The sequence below is a fragment of the Saccopteryx bilineata genome, chromosome 6 (genome assembly GCF_036850765.1).
Source record: "Saccopteryx bilineata isolate mSacBil1 chromosome 6, mSacBil1_pri_phased_curated, whole genome shotgun sequence".
NCBI lineage: Eukaryota > Metazoa > Chordata > Mammalia > Chiroptera > Emballonuridae > Saccopteryx > Saccopteryx bilineata.
The window spans coordinates 175,918,179-175,935,712 of record NC_089495.1 but is presented as its reverse complement, the minus strand read 5'-3'; the positions used below and the strand labels follow the sequence as shown (position 1 = coordinate 175,935,712).

The following is a 17,534-nucleotide window of genomic DNA, read 5'->3' as shown; positions in this document are numbered from 1 at the left end:
TGAAACCCTGCCTGTCCATTCATTCACTAATCTATTCATTCGTTTAGTGAGATCCTGCTATGTACCGGGCTCTGGGCTAAAAGCCAAGGATACAGAAATGACAGAACAGACATAGTCTTGCTCCAAGGAGCTGACATCCTGGTAGGGGCTGACGACAAAGAAGAAAGTCCATAAATAGAGTAATTTCAGCTTCTAATAACTACTGGGAATGAAATAAACAGAGTGATGGAGGGAAACTGTTCAGGGAAGAGGGACAGTTTTGGATGATCAGAGACGTTCTCCTTCTGGAGGTGAAGTTAAACTGGGACCTGACAGAGTGACGATGGCAGTCTGCACTAGGATGGTAGCAGAGGAATTTCAAAAGTGGACAAAGTACTCCTTTTGTCCCTAGATATGCATTTACTAGAAAAAGTTAATGTGACTATTATAATTTACCCCTTTGTGTAGCTGAATTTACAGTTAAATTACTTTTTATGTGCCTTGATTAGCCAGAAACTGAACAAAAATGAATACACATTTAATAATATGTATAAATAGAATAAATGAAGTATTATAAGGTACAGAAGTAACGCAGAACAAGCTGAGATCAGGGAAGGCTTCCCAGAGAAGGCAGTATCTAAACAAGGTTTTAGAGGATGCATAGGAGTTTTATGTTAATAAAGGAAAGGAAGCCTTCACAGGAGACAGAAAGAGGTGTGGCACGAGCGCATCTTTAGCCACTGCTTTGGGCAGACAATAACCCTTTCTTGGGTCTGAATTTCAAACTCCATATGGCCCTCACCAGACTCTTGTGCCACACCCAAACTATATGGTATGCCAGGCAGCCCTGAACGGAACCACCGGGAGTCAATTGTGCCCACACCTATCAGCCTTTGAAATCCTGTATGTTCATCCCTCCATGCATCATCCATCCATCCATCCTTCCATCTATCCATCTGTCTGTCTGTCCATTCATTCATACATTTATCCAAAGGGCATTTATCAAGGTCCAGATTTTTTGTCAAGACTACAACTATAAAAGGAAAAGCTAATTTGTGTGATTCAGTCATGGAAAACCACAGAGGGAAACAGGATAATGCCACCAAAGTAGCCAGTTCACTAGGAAGAGTTCCAAGCTGGGAGTCAGGAACCCCGGATCCTGGGCCCAGGCCAGATACACTCCCATCTCCTCTGGATCATATTCTATAAAAATAAGGGGTTGAATCCCAAACTACCGTGTGCTCAGCTCCTGCCATGCAGATCGGGTGTGACTACTCCCAGGACCAACTATGATATATTTTAATAGGGGATGGTGGAAATGAAAATAACTTTTAAACTCAAAAGACTAAAGCACTGACCCCCACCCTTCCTGAGGTGGGCCTCTTTGGTTGGGAGTGGTCTGGGTCCTTTCTCTGTATCTTGACCACTCTCTTTACACTGGGGTGGTTGGAAGAGATATTACCACTCTTCCCGTGACTTTAGACAACACAGGCTGCCTTCTCTGTGTTCACTGGCCCAGTGATAAAAGATGGTGGAGGTGGAGGTGTGGTTATGACTAGGGAAGAGAGGAGCTGAGCCTGAGGTGGAAAATATTCAAGAGAGAAAAACAGCCATAAGTCTTCTCCACAAACCTCATTTTATTCTGTTCACAAGTTTTCGTTACAGTACTTACCTTTCCCTGTCGGAATCATCTCACTTAGCATAGGGCTCCGGGTTCATCCATTTTGTCACAAATGGCAGGATATCCTTCTTTCTCATAAATACCCCATTGGATGTATGAACCACATTGTTTTTTATCCATGCAGGATAAATGGGGTATGAAGAATGAGAAGGAGTTTGAAAAACAGGAGAGGAGGTTAGATATGTGTGCTCAGTAATGAATAGGGAGAGAGGGGCCTGCCATCCCAGATGCCAGGGAAATGGGCCACCCACGGCCCACCTTCTCACCTGGCTCCCAGGGCTCTCAGTGGCCTGGTCCTCTCTGGAATTAAAAAGAAAAAGAAAAAAAAAAAGATTAGGTTTTAGTTTCTGAGGAGAAAAAAAGAGAGAGGGAAAGATAACAATATAAACTGAGTACTAGGAAAGACCCACTGAGAAAGGGGAATAACAAAGGGTAAAAAGAAGTCATTTTACCACAGAGATTCTCCCCATTTTACAGATGAGATAACTGAGCCACAAGGAACTAATGTGCCAAAGGTGGAGTCCCTCTTTTTTCAAATGCATTATTTCCCTGAATCCTCTGTTGTTCAGAAAATAGCAGTAACAGAGAAGCTAGGTGTCTTTAAGAAATGGCTGTGACCTTGTCACTTGCTACTCCGCTCTGGTTCTATTTCCATTTTGTCTCTTTTGTGTTGTGGGCAGTTATGTAAGTTCTGAATGTAAGTAACATACATGCAGAGGAGCACAGATCACACATGAGTTTTCACAAAGTGAACACACCTGTAGATCAAGGAACAAAACATGGTTGGGGTCCCGAAAGCCCCCATCCCCACAAGGCCTTCCTTCCAGTCACTAACACCTTGAGGGTCACCACTGTCCTGACTTCTAACAGCATTGGTTAGTTTTGCCTGCTTTTGAACTTTATATGTAAAGAATCATAGTTTTATGCTTCTTTGTGTCTGAATTCCTTTGTTCAACATTACATTTCTGAAATCCATCAACTATGTTTCTTTCTGTGACTATTTTACATATATGTTTTACTTATATGTTCTTCTACAGATGGCCATTTGGGCCCCTGTCCTTTTCAGAGTTCACTGCAAATATTTAGAAGGTCTGAGAAAGGGTGTTGACCCCTATTGTCCAAAGCAGTATGTGTTGGCATGTTGGAAGCCTGGCATGTTGGAACCTTTCTGTGTTTTCTGCTTCCACTGGCCCACCCAATAGCTCCCTTAATGTTCGCCAGAAGGCCTTTGTCCCATTTATTCCTGCTTCTTCCTTCATGAATTAGTCACCATCCATTTTATTTCATGCTTATTATCTCAGGGTTCTTTTTGTTGACCTAACTGACCCTGTGACGTTGTCAGTCTGCACAAGTCAAGAAGCGCTGAGCTAGTAAGAGTTTTCCTAAGAAAATGAGGCCAGGACTCCTCATCAGAGAAGTGGGAAGCAGAGTTGAGGATTCGATCGGTGATGTGCTTCAGGCCAGTGTTCGTGGAACCGTTACCCCTGGACGGGGCTGCCGCTGGGAGAGGATGAGGACTTCAAGGTGGCTGCAGACGCTCTCTCTCTGAATGACACCTCCAAGGAGCAATAGGACAGCATGGACAGAGGAAGGCACAGAGCGGCGGTGGCGCCTCCTTACCAGCCCAAGGGCCTCGCCACTTCAATCTGCTCATCCCGAGAACTGGGGTGCACATGTCCACCTCAATGGATATTGTGATGATTAGATTTAATGTCCAGTGTCTGGCACTGGTGATGCTGTGTTCCTGCCGATATGTCCCGTGTGCCCAGTAGCTTCTGTGTAAGTCTCTAGCTCCAGTGTTTGCCCTTCCATCCTAAGCTATGCCTTAGGGACGTGGTCTGGATGTATTTTATCAACAGGCTCCCTAGCCTTGGGCTTCTGATTGGATTGGCCAATAGCAAACCTGGCAGGAGATGACCAGAAGAGGAGAGGGAGGTTGTAGTATTTAGGAAGCCCCCATGTCCTCCCCCAACACACACACATCTCACACGCACACACACACACACACACACATATCTCCCATTTAGGATAATGTTAACCTCTCCCCTTTCTTGCCCATTCACACCTGGGGGTGTACGATCTTCCTGACTTTATTGGCGCTGGGCACTCTAGCATCTTTGATGGGTGCCAGTCTCTGCCCAGACACCTGTAAATTGTTCCTTTATTAACCCCCCCCCTTAGTCACCCAGTACCTCAGGGACATCATTTCCTGCCCAGGTGCAGACTGAAACACCCCAGCACCATGATGTCCATCGTGGGGAAGAGTCATCAATGTGCACATGTGTTCTCTGTCCCACCCCCTTTCGTTACCACCTCCCACATGAAAACCACTGAGAATTTTGCTCTTTTCTCTTCTTGAACCACAGCCTCACCCCAGTTAGGATGAGCTCCCATGGGGGAATGATTTTCATTGAGAACAAAACTGGGGTGTGCTTTTTTTCTCTCTAGGGCCAGACCAGGGAATTGTATGGGGACAGGGAGGTAATAACATGATTGAAAGGAGTATGAGTGCCTCCAACACTAGGCACTTGGTCTCCTGTCCTTCTACGGGGCCCCTCAGGCAGGAGAGTCCCAAGAGCAGGCCAGCTCACAAAGCATGCTTCTCCCTGCTGGTTTCAGCTGTGAGGGCGTTGGACCCATGTCCACATGGAGGTCTTTGAGAGAAAAAAAAAGAACATAGTATGTTGACATTACAGAATCAATACACGGTGAGTTGTAGAATCATTATTAGGAGTCTGCCTGATTTTACTTCCTCATATTGAAAACTTCCACTGCTAAAGAATTTCTTACTTTTGACTTTACATTTTATAGGTGTGTAAGCATTTCCTAACCTCCCCAATGGAGTCTGAAGTCCCTGAAGACAAAAGCCTTCCAAATATGATTTTTATGATATTAAGAACATATCTTAGAAAAATACATCTAAAATGAATACTTTTCAAATATTTATTTAGCTAATTAACAAGGGAACTAAGAAGATGCTAATGGCAGTTTAGAGTGTTTGAGAAACAGATAATTACAAAATCAGTTGGGAAAATCATGAGGAAGTAAATTTGTAAGCTAGAAACAAAACTGGTTATATCCCCAAAGGCAAGAAGACACTTTTTATAAAAACCTCCCACTTTGGCAGTGCTGGTCAATCTAGTCCCTACCGCCCACTAGTAGGCGGTCCAACTTTCATGGTGGGCCAATCGCGGCGCCATTTTGTTGCTCTGCTACCGCCCACCATGAAAGCTGAAACGCCCACTAGTGGGCGGTAGGGACTAGGTTGACCAGCACTGCAAAAGTGGGCGGTTTTAATAAAAAGTTTGACTACCCCTGCGTGAGTAAGCTTTGAGTTGTTCTTTTTTTTCTCTAAGTTTATATAATTGACGTATCACATCATATAAGTTTAAAGTATACAATATAATGATTTTATACATATATATATGGTGAAGTGATTACCACAATAAATTTAGTTAGCATGCATCACCTCATATAGGTACATTTTTTTTTCTTTTAATGAGACCATTTAATGAATTATTGTTTCAACTGGACAAAAAACATTTCTATTTCTATAGAATGCACATCTACAAGTGAGCATGTAACTTTTAGTCTGGGCCCTAACCAATAGTAAGTAACAAACAAACAAACAAAGGAACGGACATTCTCCCAGAGAATTAAACAATCATGGGCAGGCCTGCCATACCGTGCCCTGGGATGAACTGATAAACTTGCTATCATCCTTTTGCTTCTTTTGCTTTATTTTAACAAGCCATGTGCAGAGCCCCAGGCACAAAGCACACCCCCAGGAAGGGTTTGTTGACCACAGCGAGTGCACCCCAAGGAGGACAAGCACCTCCACCGTTTAGGAAGAAGGGTTAGCCAAGCTAAGTCAAGGGCCCATAGTTGTGTCTGCAGCCCGCTATCCAAGTGGAGATCAAACAGTTTCCATGGCGAGAACAGAACAGCAGTCCAGACAGGCACAGTCTGTCCAAGCAGCGGGGAGAGGGGGCCATCCTGGGAGCTGCAGCCTGTTCTTCACCTCGAGTCGCCGCTAGTCTATGGTAGCACTCTCATAGTCTCATGGTGTCAGTAAGGGTTCCCAATAAATGAACATTGCTAGTTTCTGACCGCCCACAGGGATATCCAGGTGCCTTCTAAATGTGGAGGGAGAACTGTTAAGGCTGCACTCAGAATATTTGAAAGCCTGTCAGTGAGACTGTTAGCTAAGGAGCACGTGTAAATGACAGAACCAGTGTGGGAGGGACTCCCCAGCTTGGAGTCAGCAGGTGGGGGCATCGGAGAAAGGGAAGGTGCTCTGGTCATTGAAGACAGCAGTTATGTTGTCTGCCTTTAGAATTATTCGGTTCTGTTTAATCTCCCAATCCTCAAATTGATGTTTTCAGCATTTGGGATAAGTTAATTGTTGGAAAATAATTTCTCCAGAACAAGTGTCTCTTGGGGGTTTCATTTCGAGGATGTCAGAACTGAATGGGTTGAGAGGTTTTCTGCAGTTCCCATTTTTCCTCACCATGCCCATTTTACAGGAGAGATAACTGAGGTCCTATATCAGTTAGCTTTCCCTGTATAACAAACCATTCTGAATTTACTAGCTTAAAACCACAAATATTTATTATTTCTCATGGTTCTATGGGTCAGCTGGATGGTTCTTCTAGTCTGGGTTGGCTCACCGGGGCTGGATGGTCTAGGATGGTCTCCATTTGAGTGACTGGTCATTGGCTAGCTGGTTGGTCTGGGGAAGATTATCTTTATTTCACATGTGTCTCATCACCCTGTAGGTTAGCTCAGGCCTTTTCACACAGTAGTCTTCCGATTCCAAAGAGCAGCAAAAATAGGCAAGACCCAATACACAAGCACTTGTCTGTGCTTACTGTTGTCTATTGGTCAAAGTAAGTCACATGACCAAGTGCCAAGCCTATGGGAGGCAACACCCAAAGCATGGATATTTAAAGAGAAAGAATTTGTGAACACTTTTGCAAACCAATCTAACACAGGTAGAGGTACTGTAGCAGAGAGATCTGTCATAGGTTTCAACGACAAGTCTTGATTTGGGGTTTTGAGAGAAATCCATCTTCTTAATTAAAGTAATAAGCTGGGCAAGGGCCCCCAGGGCCACCCCACCGCAGAGTAACCTCAGAACTTCGCCATCTCATGCACTTTGGCTTGCCTTCCAGGTTCTGCCTTCCAACAGCAGAACACCAGCCTTGATATAGGCCTTGAGTACCCCCCATTCCATGTGAGGATATGCAGAATGACTGCAGGGACTATTAGCTTCCTGGGTCTCCTTGTGTTCAACACACTCCCCTTCTGATCAAAGGAGGACTTAGATAGTTGGGCCATTTGGGCGTACTATTAATTTGGTGCCTCTACAAATTGGCTCCCAGATAGTTACCACTATTCAGAAATGGAGAAAACATAACTTGAAAATTCCTCAATAATCCAGTCCTTAAACATTTGCTCACAGTTTGATTTAAAAGGAGGCTGAGATCCACACAGCTGGGAGCAGGGATCAAAGCCCCCTGGTGGCCACCCTGCTCTTTATAGCCCAGAGCAAGTTAGCTCTGCCCTCAAATTCAAATACCCCCCTTGGCAGACAAAGCCCTCCCTTAGCACACTGTTAAGGAGGGTTTCTCTCATACCCCCCAAGAGACCTATTAAAATGCTCCTTCTAGGCAAGCCCACCATTCCCCCAGAGAAGAGTTCTGGGAAATACAATTTCTCCATCTTCTTACATTTACAAAGATGTTTTAGATGATGAGTAAAGTTTTCTTTGGCCAATTTGGCTTTCCACCCTTGTATTCTACTTCTTACATGTTTTCTTAGACTTGAAAGACTAGTTCATGTTTCTCTTCTGTTCATTCTTTCGCCTCACAGGACATAAAGGAAATGGGTCCTGGAGAGTTCCCACTCTGTTTTCTTTGCCAGCAGTGGAGAAAGCACAACTTGAAAAATCACCAATAATCCGCACATTTTCAAGATCAAAGCTGTTTACAGAAGTATCCCAGGCGAGCCAGTGGGGTGTTGACTTCCATTTTGTCAGCTGGCCCCAAGAGCCTTCAATTAAGAAAGAAGCACAGGGGAGGGTGGCCCACACTAGTGGCCCCTTCCCCTGTGGAACCCACGTCTTGCCCAAATGCAAGGAGTTGCCCACCCTTCATTTCTTCTGAAGTGTCGACTGAGATCATAAGCAGGGTCATTCCCAAGCCCTAAAATAAACATGCTTATGATACATTCTGCCAGTAGAACAAGAGATTCCTCAGCTTTTAGTCAGGCTTTCAACAGAAGGCTCCATTGCCAACCAAGACACAACTGTCCTGCATTCTTCAAACACGCTGTGCTTGCGTCACCAGCTCTTAGAGTTGGCTTCAAGGTCCCACACCAAGGACTGATGCTCATTTCTGGCCATCTCCCCTCTGCCAGGAACTTGCATTTTCATCCTCGCTATAAAATAGAGCCACTGATGTGCGTGCTCTGTTCCTGATGCCTTCGGGGAGTGACTCCATCACACACAGGTAGAGCAATCAGGAGGTGGCCGACCTTGGTCTTGCGTGACAGTGTGTGGTTCTTCCCCTGGCTCCTGCTTACTCCTTCCAGAACAAGACCCCCCCCCCCCACCATAGCCACTCCTACGGTGATGGTCCTGAGCCCCAAGGACAAGTATGCCCCCTGGGAAAGCAGATTTTCCAGTCTGAAATTCATTTTGTTCTCTCTCTCTCTTGGTTTTCTCCTCCAAGGGGACCCTTGCTCCCCAGTCATATGTAAAGATCATCAGTGTGCCCTTTTATTCTTTTCTCTCCCCTAGCAGAGAAACTTCTGTACTTCCCTTTGAAAATACCACCAATGGCATTCTTGAACTTATTTTTAGACATGTGGAAGTGTTCCAGACAAAAATCGATGCCCATCACAGATAAAACCCTGAGTGTGTTTATCGTGGGTAGAAGCAAACGGAGTGTTTAATGTGGAAGGAGCACAGCCATATGCCTGGGTGCAGCATGGCTTCCTTTAATCTGGAAAAAGGAAACAAGCATTGTCGATAATAATATGCAGATGTCCAGCCCCAAATGAGGACATATTGCTAATTAGCTATATTGTTAGTATGTTTTAAGGAGAGAGGCTGCAGTGACGTTAATTATAATCTCTGTTGTTTGTTGTTCAAAGTCTATGAGACCAAAAGCATTGCTAATAATATCTTCTTTAATATCTTCAATAGAAGATTCCCAGATTTTTTTCTTCTTTAGAATCCCACATAAAAGCCACATGAGGGGTAATGAGGTCTATAGCCTGAGTCTAATTAAAACAAAATCTGACTAGGCCTGTGGCCATCATTATCATCAAGTAGTACTTATTGGGGCCTCCTGAGCCTGTGGAATGGGAGGGTGTGGGGTTTGGGATTGCAGATACGGCCAGTTCTCTGCCCTCCAGAGATCTGCCATCCCGTCGGCCTCCAAGAGGTCGGCCTGGTTGTGTTACCGTGGGAACACTTACCACAGCCTATTTTAAAAAAAAAATCAGTAAAACTGTCCTAGCCAGCCACAATTTGTTCTAGTTTGTGCCTCTTCTGGAGGTGCTGCAAGTGGTCGGCTCAGGCCTGTTTTCACACACCAGCGTTTGGCGGATGTTTGCAGAATAGGGCAGGTGGCTGTTTGCCGCCTGAGACACGATGCTTAGCAGGCTATTTCCAAATGTGGACCCCATCGCCCATTTGTACAACATGATCTCCCCTCCTGGAGCCGACTGCCCTAACTGGCCCTGAGTCTTGGTCTTCAGAAATCCCCTCCCTCTCCCTCTGCCTGAGCCGAATGACTAGCTGGGAACTCTGACCATCATGACCACTTTGACCTTGATGTGGCTTTGGTGATCCACCTTGGTCGCAAGGATTGCTGAAATGAGCCATGCAGGGGATGAAGGCAGTGCTTGGGCATCCTTGGTCTTGGGCCAGTGGTGTCCTGGGGAGAAAGAACATAAATCATAAAGCACCTCGGCTTCATCTAAGAGTCCCCAGTCTATAGATGAAAGATTTTCTCTTTTAGTTTCGCTTGGCATAGCTTTCCCAGGGGAATTTAGGGCCAACCGTGGAGAGCAAGGGAGGAGAGAAGACATCCCAACACAGATAGCTTCAGTCAGTAAGCCTCCAAATGACCCAGGGAATGCCACCAGGGAAGGGGTGGCCCAGTGGAAAAGTCCCAACACATTGTGATAGAAAGCTTTCAGATCAACAGCACTGGGTCTGACACTGTAATGTGGAGCTTGGCATTGATAGTATTTAACTTGGTGGTATCTTACTAAGACAGCAGATTGGCCTGCATCCTAGCAACCACTGCATTCCAGCTCTGATATCCTTCGGGTCCCTGCACCAGGTCCTGGGGAGCCCCCCCACCCACCATTTCCCTTCTCCTGCCGTAGTCACTGGCCCACCTCCCCTCTGCTCTCCTCTCCTCACCTGCTGCACTTCTACTCACCTTTTCAATCTCAGCTCTAATATGTCTTCTTCAAGAAAACCTTTATTTCTAACCTGTGTTCAAAGTAAGAAGGGTCATAGTTCCTACCTTGAATGGTGACAGTAGTTTTTCTGTCTTTCTTCTGTGAGTACCACATGCTCAGAGGTTTTCATAGATCCCATGTGTGGTGGTCAACGGTAGACTTCTTGTTTTGATGCCCAAATTGTCTAATCTTTGTGCAATGGGGCCCCTTCAAGCTGGCTCCTGTGTTCTTTAAAGAGGACGCCGTTCACCTGACCTGGCAGTGGCACAGTGGATAGAGCATCAAACTGGGATGTAGAGGACCCAGGTTCAAAACCCCAAGGTTGCCAGTTTGAGCGTGGGCTCATTCCGCTTGAGCGGAGGCCCACCAGACTTAGCGCGGGGTCGCTAGCTTGAGCGTGAGATCATAGACATGACTCCATGGTCGCTGGCTTGAAGCCCAAGGTCTCTGGCTTGAGCCCAAGGATGCTGGCTTGAGTAAGGGGTCACTTGCTCTGCTGTAGCCCCCAGTCAAGGCACATTTGAGAAAGCAATCACTGAACAACCAAGGAGCTACAATGAAGAATTGACACTTCTCATCTCTCTCCCTTCCTGTCTGTCTGTCCTTATCTGTCCCTCTCTCTGACTCTCTCTGTCTCTGTCAAAAATTAAAAAAAAAATTAAAATTAAAAAAAAAAGAGGACACCATTCATCACTAAAATCTCCCTTGCTTTGTGATACAGTAAAGTACCTCAAACTCACCTATACTTTTCTGCCCACGCTCTGGAATCAGCCATTTACTTTCCCAGGAGCTCTGATTCCTTTTAGTGAGGGCAAGCTCTTGGCCATTTAAGACAGTGTTTTAGGACAAATTAAAGGAAATATTACATTGCACACTGAGTAATTTCATATATGGATGCTGTTCAATGAGAAGACTCTGAGTGTGTATGGAGATGGGTACAGATGGCAGAGTTGGCATCGGGTATTAAGAAAGTGAGCGACACAGTTGACATCTGGTTGCCACTGTGAAGTTACCATGATGGTTCACTAAATGCCAGGACTGGTATGTGAGCCATAATAAGATATCTTCCCCATCATAGGACTTCCAATTTCTGAAGAGTTTGGGGGCATGAGTTTTATCCAAAGTTTATAGATAAATGTGCTTTGGTGGAGATGCAAGAGTAATTCAGATCTACAGAGACTGTGATTAGCATTTTTTTTATTTCTTCCCATCTTCCAAATCTTTTACAAGCACTGAACTTGGTGGGGGTGGCGGGGGCGGTGAAGGGTATGGGCAGGGAAAGGAGCGGATTGGAGAAAGATGGAAAAAAGCCACAATTGCATGCCTAACTCAAGCCAAAACATACTTTAGCCTCAGTCCATTCCCGGCAGAGGCACTTGTGGCCTATATTGTTCAGCCAATCACCTAACTCTATACTTCTCTTTTAATGTGTTGATACAACCTAACCTGAGATATCTTGACCATCCTGCTGGGATGGTACAGGACTCTCCATATAGTCTGCTCTGTTTTTCATGGGGTCGCTGAGCCACAGAGTCATTAAAGGGTTTTTTTTTCTTGGTCCATGGCTGAGCTGGATCACTCTGTGGTGAAGTATCTCCCACCAGGAAAAATTCCAGAGCCAGATCAAGAAAACAACAAGATGCGAGTCTTGCTTTTTCAGCCTTCTAAGTAAAATGCCAAATAGCAGCAAAAATACACTTCTTATCTCTTCTTCTAAAATATGTTCTAACTCAGGGGTCGGGAGCCTATGGCTTGTGAGCCAGATGTGGCTCTTTTGATGGCTGCATCTGGCTCACAGACAAATCTTTAATAAAAAAGATAATAATGTTAAAAATATAAAACATTCTCATGTATTACAATCCATTCATTTCCTACCGCTCATGTTAATGGTTGTGGGTGGCTGGAGCCTATCACAGCTGTCCTCCGGGACAACACTGAAATTTTATTGGATAATGCGTAAATTACACGGGTCGTTGTATGGCTCTCACAAAATTACATTTTAAAATATGTGGCGTTCATGGCTCTCTCAGCCAAAAAGGTTCCTGACCCCTGTTCTAGCAGGAGAAAGAGTCCTCCATCACAGCAGAAAGCAAGCTTCATTTGCAACCCAATTAAGTAGGAGCTCCCATTTGCTACAATGCCATTAGGGCTGGATTTGCAGGGAATTCTTTAAACAACTGGCAAGCAAGTCCTGGGCCCCCTTCTGAGACTTATATTCCCTAATGCTGTGCAACAAATTTTCCTTGAGAATCTAACTGCCCCCACTAATGCTGGTGGGGAAGTTTTGGGGTTGGAGATCCAGGGAGAAGAGCAAAGGAACGATTGCATTTAGCTACTTCCCCTTGGGATGTGATAGAGGTCTTGTGTTGAGAAAAGACATAGTATGCGCTCTCGCTTTCTATCTCTGCATGCACTGGACTCTGTCTCAGCATAAGACATTTGGCTCCCATTGAGTCGAGCAGCCCTGGGGATGACAGACCAACTCCCTCTACGAGATTTGCCAGGAGACAGCAACCATGGCAGAGAGGGGGCTGGAAAGGTGAACAAAGACACTGCCCCAGGCCACATCTCCTGAGCAAAAGAGAGAGAGAGGGCAGGCGAAAACACGCTGGGAGCACCCAGCAACCCCTCTACACCTCCGTGTTGCAGAGGAGACCGCAGACGTGCCGTCTACCTCAGCCTTCTCCTTGGCCTCTGGGAATGTCCACAAAGCTGGTCTCTGTGCCAACGGGATTACCCCTCAGCCCGATTCCTGTTTAAAGAGATAGGAGAATCCATTCCCTCGTGTTAGCTCTCTAAGAAGGTATTTATCCGCTGCATGAGTTTCATCCCAGGGCCATTCTTGACCTTGGGGACTCAGAGTCAGGAGTGTTTTGATCCCAGCTGTAACCCTTTGGCTGGGTCAGAAGCACTGTGGTGGGGGCGGGGCGTGTGTGTGGAGACAGTGTGCTGGAATATACGCTCCAAACCCCAGAACATGCCCAAGAATAACAAGAACATTAACCACTCGCCCAAGGGCTGGTGAAATTCTATCTCCACCTCTCCCTCAACCAGTAAACATGAAAATGCCAACCCCGAAGGAGTGCAGGAAGCCTCCAACGTGAGGTCCGGAGAGAATGCGAGGAGAGGGGCTGGTTTGGGAAAGAGGTCCAGCAATTTCTACACTCTTCAATCACTGGAAAAATTTCCCCCGAGTGACAACTCAATAGAGACATTCTTCGTGAGCTGGGAAAAACAACAGACTTGCACTTTTCAGAATACAGTCATTAAATGTTTGGAATCCTTCTCTTCATCTCCTGCTGTTCCTCCCTCCCTCGCTCTATACCTGCCTCACTGGCCTTCCTCCTGCCCCTCAGTGGGTCACGTTTATACCCACCTTGGGCCTGTCTCACTCGTTAGCGCCTCGACTAGAATGTTCTCCCGCAGATCTTTGCAGGCTGCCTTCTCCTGTTCAAGTCTCATGTCAGATGCTACCTTCTCAGAGAACTGTCCCCTCACTCCCTAATGGTCTCCCTGGCTGCTCTCTGACATTTCCCTTTTCCTTTTCTTCTTAGCAGTCACACTCTCTGATCGCATTTTATTTATGTATTCGTGTAGTTATTGTCTGTTCCCCTCAACTAGATGTGCATTCCAAGAGAACAGGGCCCATGTCTGTCTCGTTTATGACTATATCTCTTGTGCCTAGCATGTGGTTGGCATTTGTTGATTGGATGGATCGAATGGGAGGAAGGGTGGAAGGGAAGGAGGAAGGAAAGAAGGAAGGAGGATAGGAGGGAGGGAGGGAGAGAGGGAGGGAAGGAAGGAAGGAAGGAAGGAAGGAAGGAAGGAAGGAAGGAAGGAAGGGAGGGAAGGAAGGAGGGAAAGAGGGAGGGAGGGAGGGAAGGAAGGAAGGGAGGAAGGGAGGGAAGGAAGGGGGAGGGGGAGGGAGCGAGGGAGGGAAGGAAGGAAGGAAGGAAGGAAGGAAGGAAGGAAGGAAGGAAGGAAGGAAGGAAGGGAGGGAGGGAAGGAAGAGGGAGGGGGAGGGAGGGAGGGAGGGAAGGAAGGAAGGAAGGAAGGGAGGGAGGGTTGAATGAATGAATGAATATAATCAATGATTTGGCTGAAGTATTTTGTGCAGTGTGGTCAGATCTTTTACTCCATGATCCCCACCAATGAAAGAAACTCTGGACTACAGGGTTATAACTAAAGCCAGAGTGGTTCATCAGTTGAAGCTGTGAAAAGGAAACCATAATTTGATTCCAATTTTAAATGAGCACCTACTGTCCTTCAAAATAGTACTTGTGTGTGTGTGTGTGTGTGTGTGTGTGTTGATGTGTATAATGTTTAATAAATAGCCCATACCTCATTTACCCTCAGAAAGTTCCCAAGTAGCAGGCTGAAGGAAGTGTCCTGATGATTTGGCTTATCAAAGATGGAGACAGTAAACCGCAGGGCCATGAAAATGAATTGGGAATACCATCCTGGCTTATCCAGCCACTGCAGTTGTCCTTGCTCCTGAGTTTAATGGACCGTTAAGGGTGGCATTTTTTAATCATGTCCTATTTATTTGTTCATTTCCTTGTTTGTTTTAGAATAACCTCAACGTGGAAAGTGATGCTACATCAGAAAGCAGCTTTCCTTTCTCCCGAGAAGCCCCAGCGGAGCATCTGGACCACCAGGCTGCACACCAGCCCCTCCCCAGACAGCGATTCCAGCCAGACACTGGGCACCCTTCACTGCAAAGAGATGGTCCAAGATCTTTCCTCCTTGATCTGCCAAACTTTCCAGATCTTTCCAAAGCTGATATCAACGGGCAGAATCCAAACATCCAGGTAAGACATAGCAGCAGAAAGGTAGAAGAAAATGAAACAGTCTGTCTCTTTGTTTCCTGACCTGATTTCAGAGCAACTACCACCTACCTCGCTTTCTTTTTTAAGCTCTTAGTGAATCCTGCTTATTGTCAGGTTATCTCTATAGATAATATGTGATAAATATACATATGAGCAGTGTTGTATTTTGTCTAGGTAGAACCCTTGATTGTGAGATGAATGAGTGAGTGAATGATTGTGCATCTTTATTTGATAAACCACTAAAAAAAGAAAAAAGAAAACATTGCTAATTAAAGTATGATACACTGACAATTATTAGATAGAGGCATTGTTTTCAGAGGCACTGAAATGTCAAAACAAAGCAACACAAAATAATATGCCCCGAAACTGATGAAATACGGCCGTTATGGGGAAGGGCTAATCTAACACGTGGGTAGACGAGGCAAATCGCAGTCTGGTTTCACAGGTACTCAGAAGTTTCTCTCCTTCAAATGCCTCTCTAGCTTGCCTTGGACACCAGAAATTCCTTAAGGATCTGACAGCACTCCAGTTCTAAATAGTAAATGACTGATAAAAAAAAAAATTGTGGGGGTAAGAGGAAGGGCAGTGAGAACGGAAGTTCCTAAGTGAGAGATGAACATAACTGAGATAGAATGAGAGGAAGCCGAGGGAAGTAGAAGGCGATGCAAAGGGGGTGCCTGGGATTGAAAATGGTAATACTCATCTGCACTGAAATAGCCCAGTAGACTGCGCAAAGCAAATGTTGATCCGATTTGACTCTCCCAACACCCTGATGAAGCATAAGTCATTTTCCCAATGTTAATCAATAATGCGATCAGTACTCAGAAAGCTACTGTTTGGTGTGCCCAAGGTCCCATGGCTAGTAAACCACAGTAGTTGGGGGCTCAAATCTAGGCTCTCCAGCTCCCAGGAATACTCACCCCTCAAGTTTGTGATTCAGAGACAAACTCTCCATTTTGGATTTTGCTTGGACCTCCCTCTAGTTCTTCCCAGAGCTGGTCCCTGAGAGCTGAGGGAGGCTCCTTCTCAAGGCGACCCAGTCCGGGGGCAGCTCCTGCTGTCCGCCTGCTGCCACGCTCTTCAGCTTTGTTCTCAACTCTTTCCATTTGGGGAGGGACAGCGTTTCCACATTCTTCCTCTCTGCATCAAATTACAATTAGTTTACACGGCAGAAACTTCCTGAACCTGACCCCAGAGCAATTGATCCTTAATTAACTTAACTGTCTCTCTCTCTCCAGACTGACACTCTCTGCATGACATCATTTTAGATCAGGTTTCCTTGGCCCGAGAGTTGCTTTGCTCATACCACCAGCGTCATGGTGGCTAACGAGTGTCACTGAGAACACACCTCATTTAGAGAACATTGGCCACCCCCTCCTGTGTATAAAATGCTATGCTAGGTGCCGGGGAAATTCAGATATGTAAGGCCTTTTTCCTCCGTGAAATGGCATAGGGGTGAAAATCCTAGCTGCCACCAGAGACGGTGCCGGAGGGGTCACGGAGACCAAGGAGGAAAGGCTGTGTTCCACAGGGGCGGGGGACGGGGGGGGGGGGGGGGGGTGTAGGGCGGGCGGGCAGTGTTGACGGTGCAGAGCTGGAAAATGTTTCGGAGGTGACTCTTTGACGACCCATGCACAGAAATCTCTGCGTGCCTCCAAGTAATATGTCGGAGGACTCTTGTATTGTTCTAATTGATTAATTGGAAGAAAAAACAACAACAACAACAAAAACAGGCCTTTTGCTCCACTGCCCTCTCTCCAGGAACTGGCCAGATGGCTCTCTGATAAAGAACAAAGGATCCACCTGGAGAAGGTGCAGACTGGGAAAATAAATAAATAAAAGCGCGAACATCTCCTTACTGTTGCTCAAAATCACTCCCCATCATGCTTTCATCTACTGGAAGCCATCTCTCCCTGTTCACAGATTATAAGGGCCAGACGGCCCTTACCCCAAAGTGCTCAGGTCATGCCTGGAACAATTTTAGGCTTGCTGCGGCTCCTGTTTTTTTTTCCCCCAGAGGTAGGTTATGTCACTGGGGGACTCAATGCTAAGGACTGAGCTATTAGTGTAATAGGTTTTAAAATTCCTAATGTAAAGTTATGAGAACATGCCTGGATGCAGGGGAATGCAAGGCTTCAGGGAGTGCTTCCCCTCATTGAAACGTCACTAAGTACGTGGGCCTTCACCGAAGAATTAAATTTCTCAGGATTCCCCCTTTCTCCCCGATAAATTCCTCCATCAGGAAACCCTCAAATTCCACCTATACCTCACTGGGGCCCCTTTGAAATATTACCTAAATGTTAGGGAACGACAGTGGTGCAAAGGCAGTCGGGGCCCAAGGAGCTGGGAAACCCACATTACTTATCCAAGGAGAATCAAAGCAGAGGGCAACCGTGGGGCGCTAAGCCCTCTGCAGCCCGTGCGATGGGGCTGGGCATGAGCTCAAGAGAGCAGTCAAGTTCGCAACTCATTTGCCGTCACAATAAGCGGTGTTGTTCGGCCAGATGGGAGGTAAAGAATGCACCGGAGCAGTTTCACCTGGCCTCCTGAGAGCTGAGGGAGCT

At 46.0% G+C, this 17,534-nt stretch overlaps 1 protein-coding gene across 2 annotated transcripts in view; it reads left to right on the top strand.

Annotated features, from left to right (window-relative positions):
• ISM1 (isthmin 1) overlaps positions 1–17,534 on the top strand; it is a 73,519-nt gene that overhangs the window by 33,717 nt on the left and 22,268 nt on the right. For both annotated transcript variants that reach the window (XM_066234262.1, XM_066234261.1), the window contains exon 2: positions 14,713–14,952. In XM_066234262.1, coding sequence (XP_066090359.1) covers positions 14,713–14,952 — 240 coding nt within the window. The remainder of the gene's footprint in view (positions 1–14,712; positions 14,953–17,534) is intronic.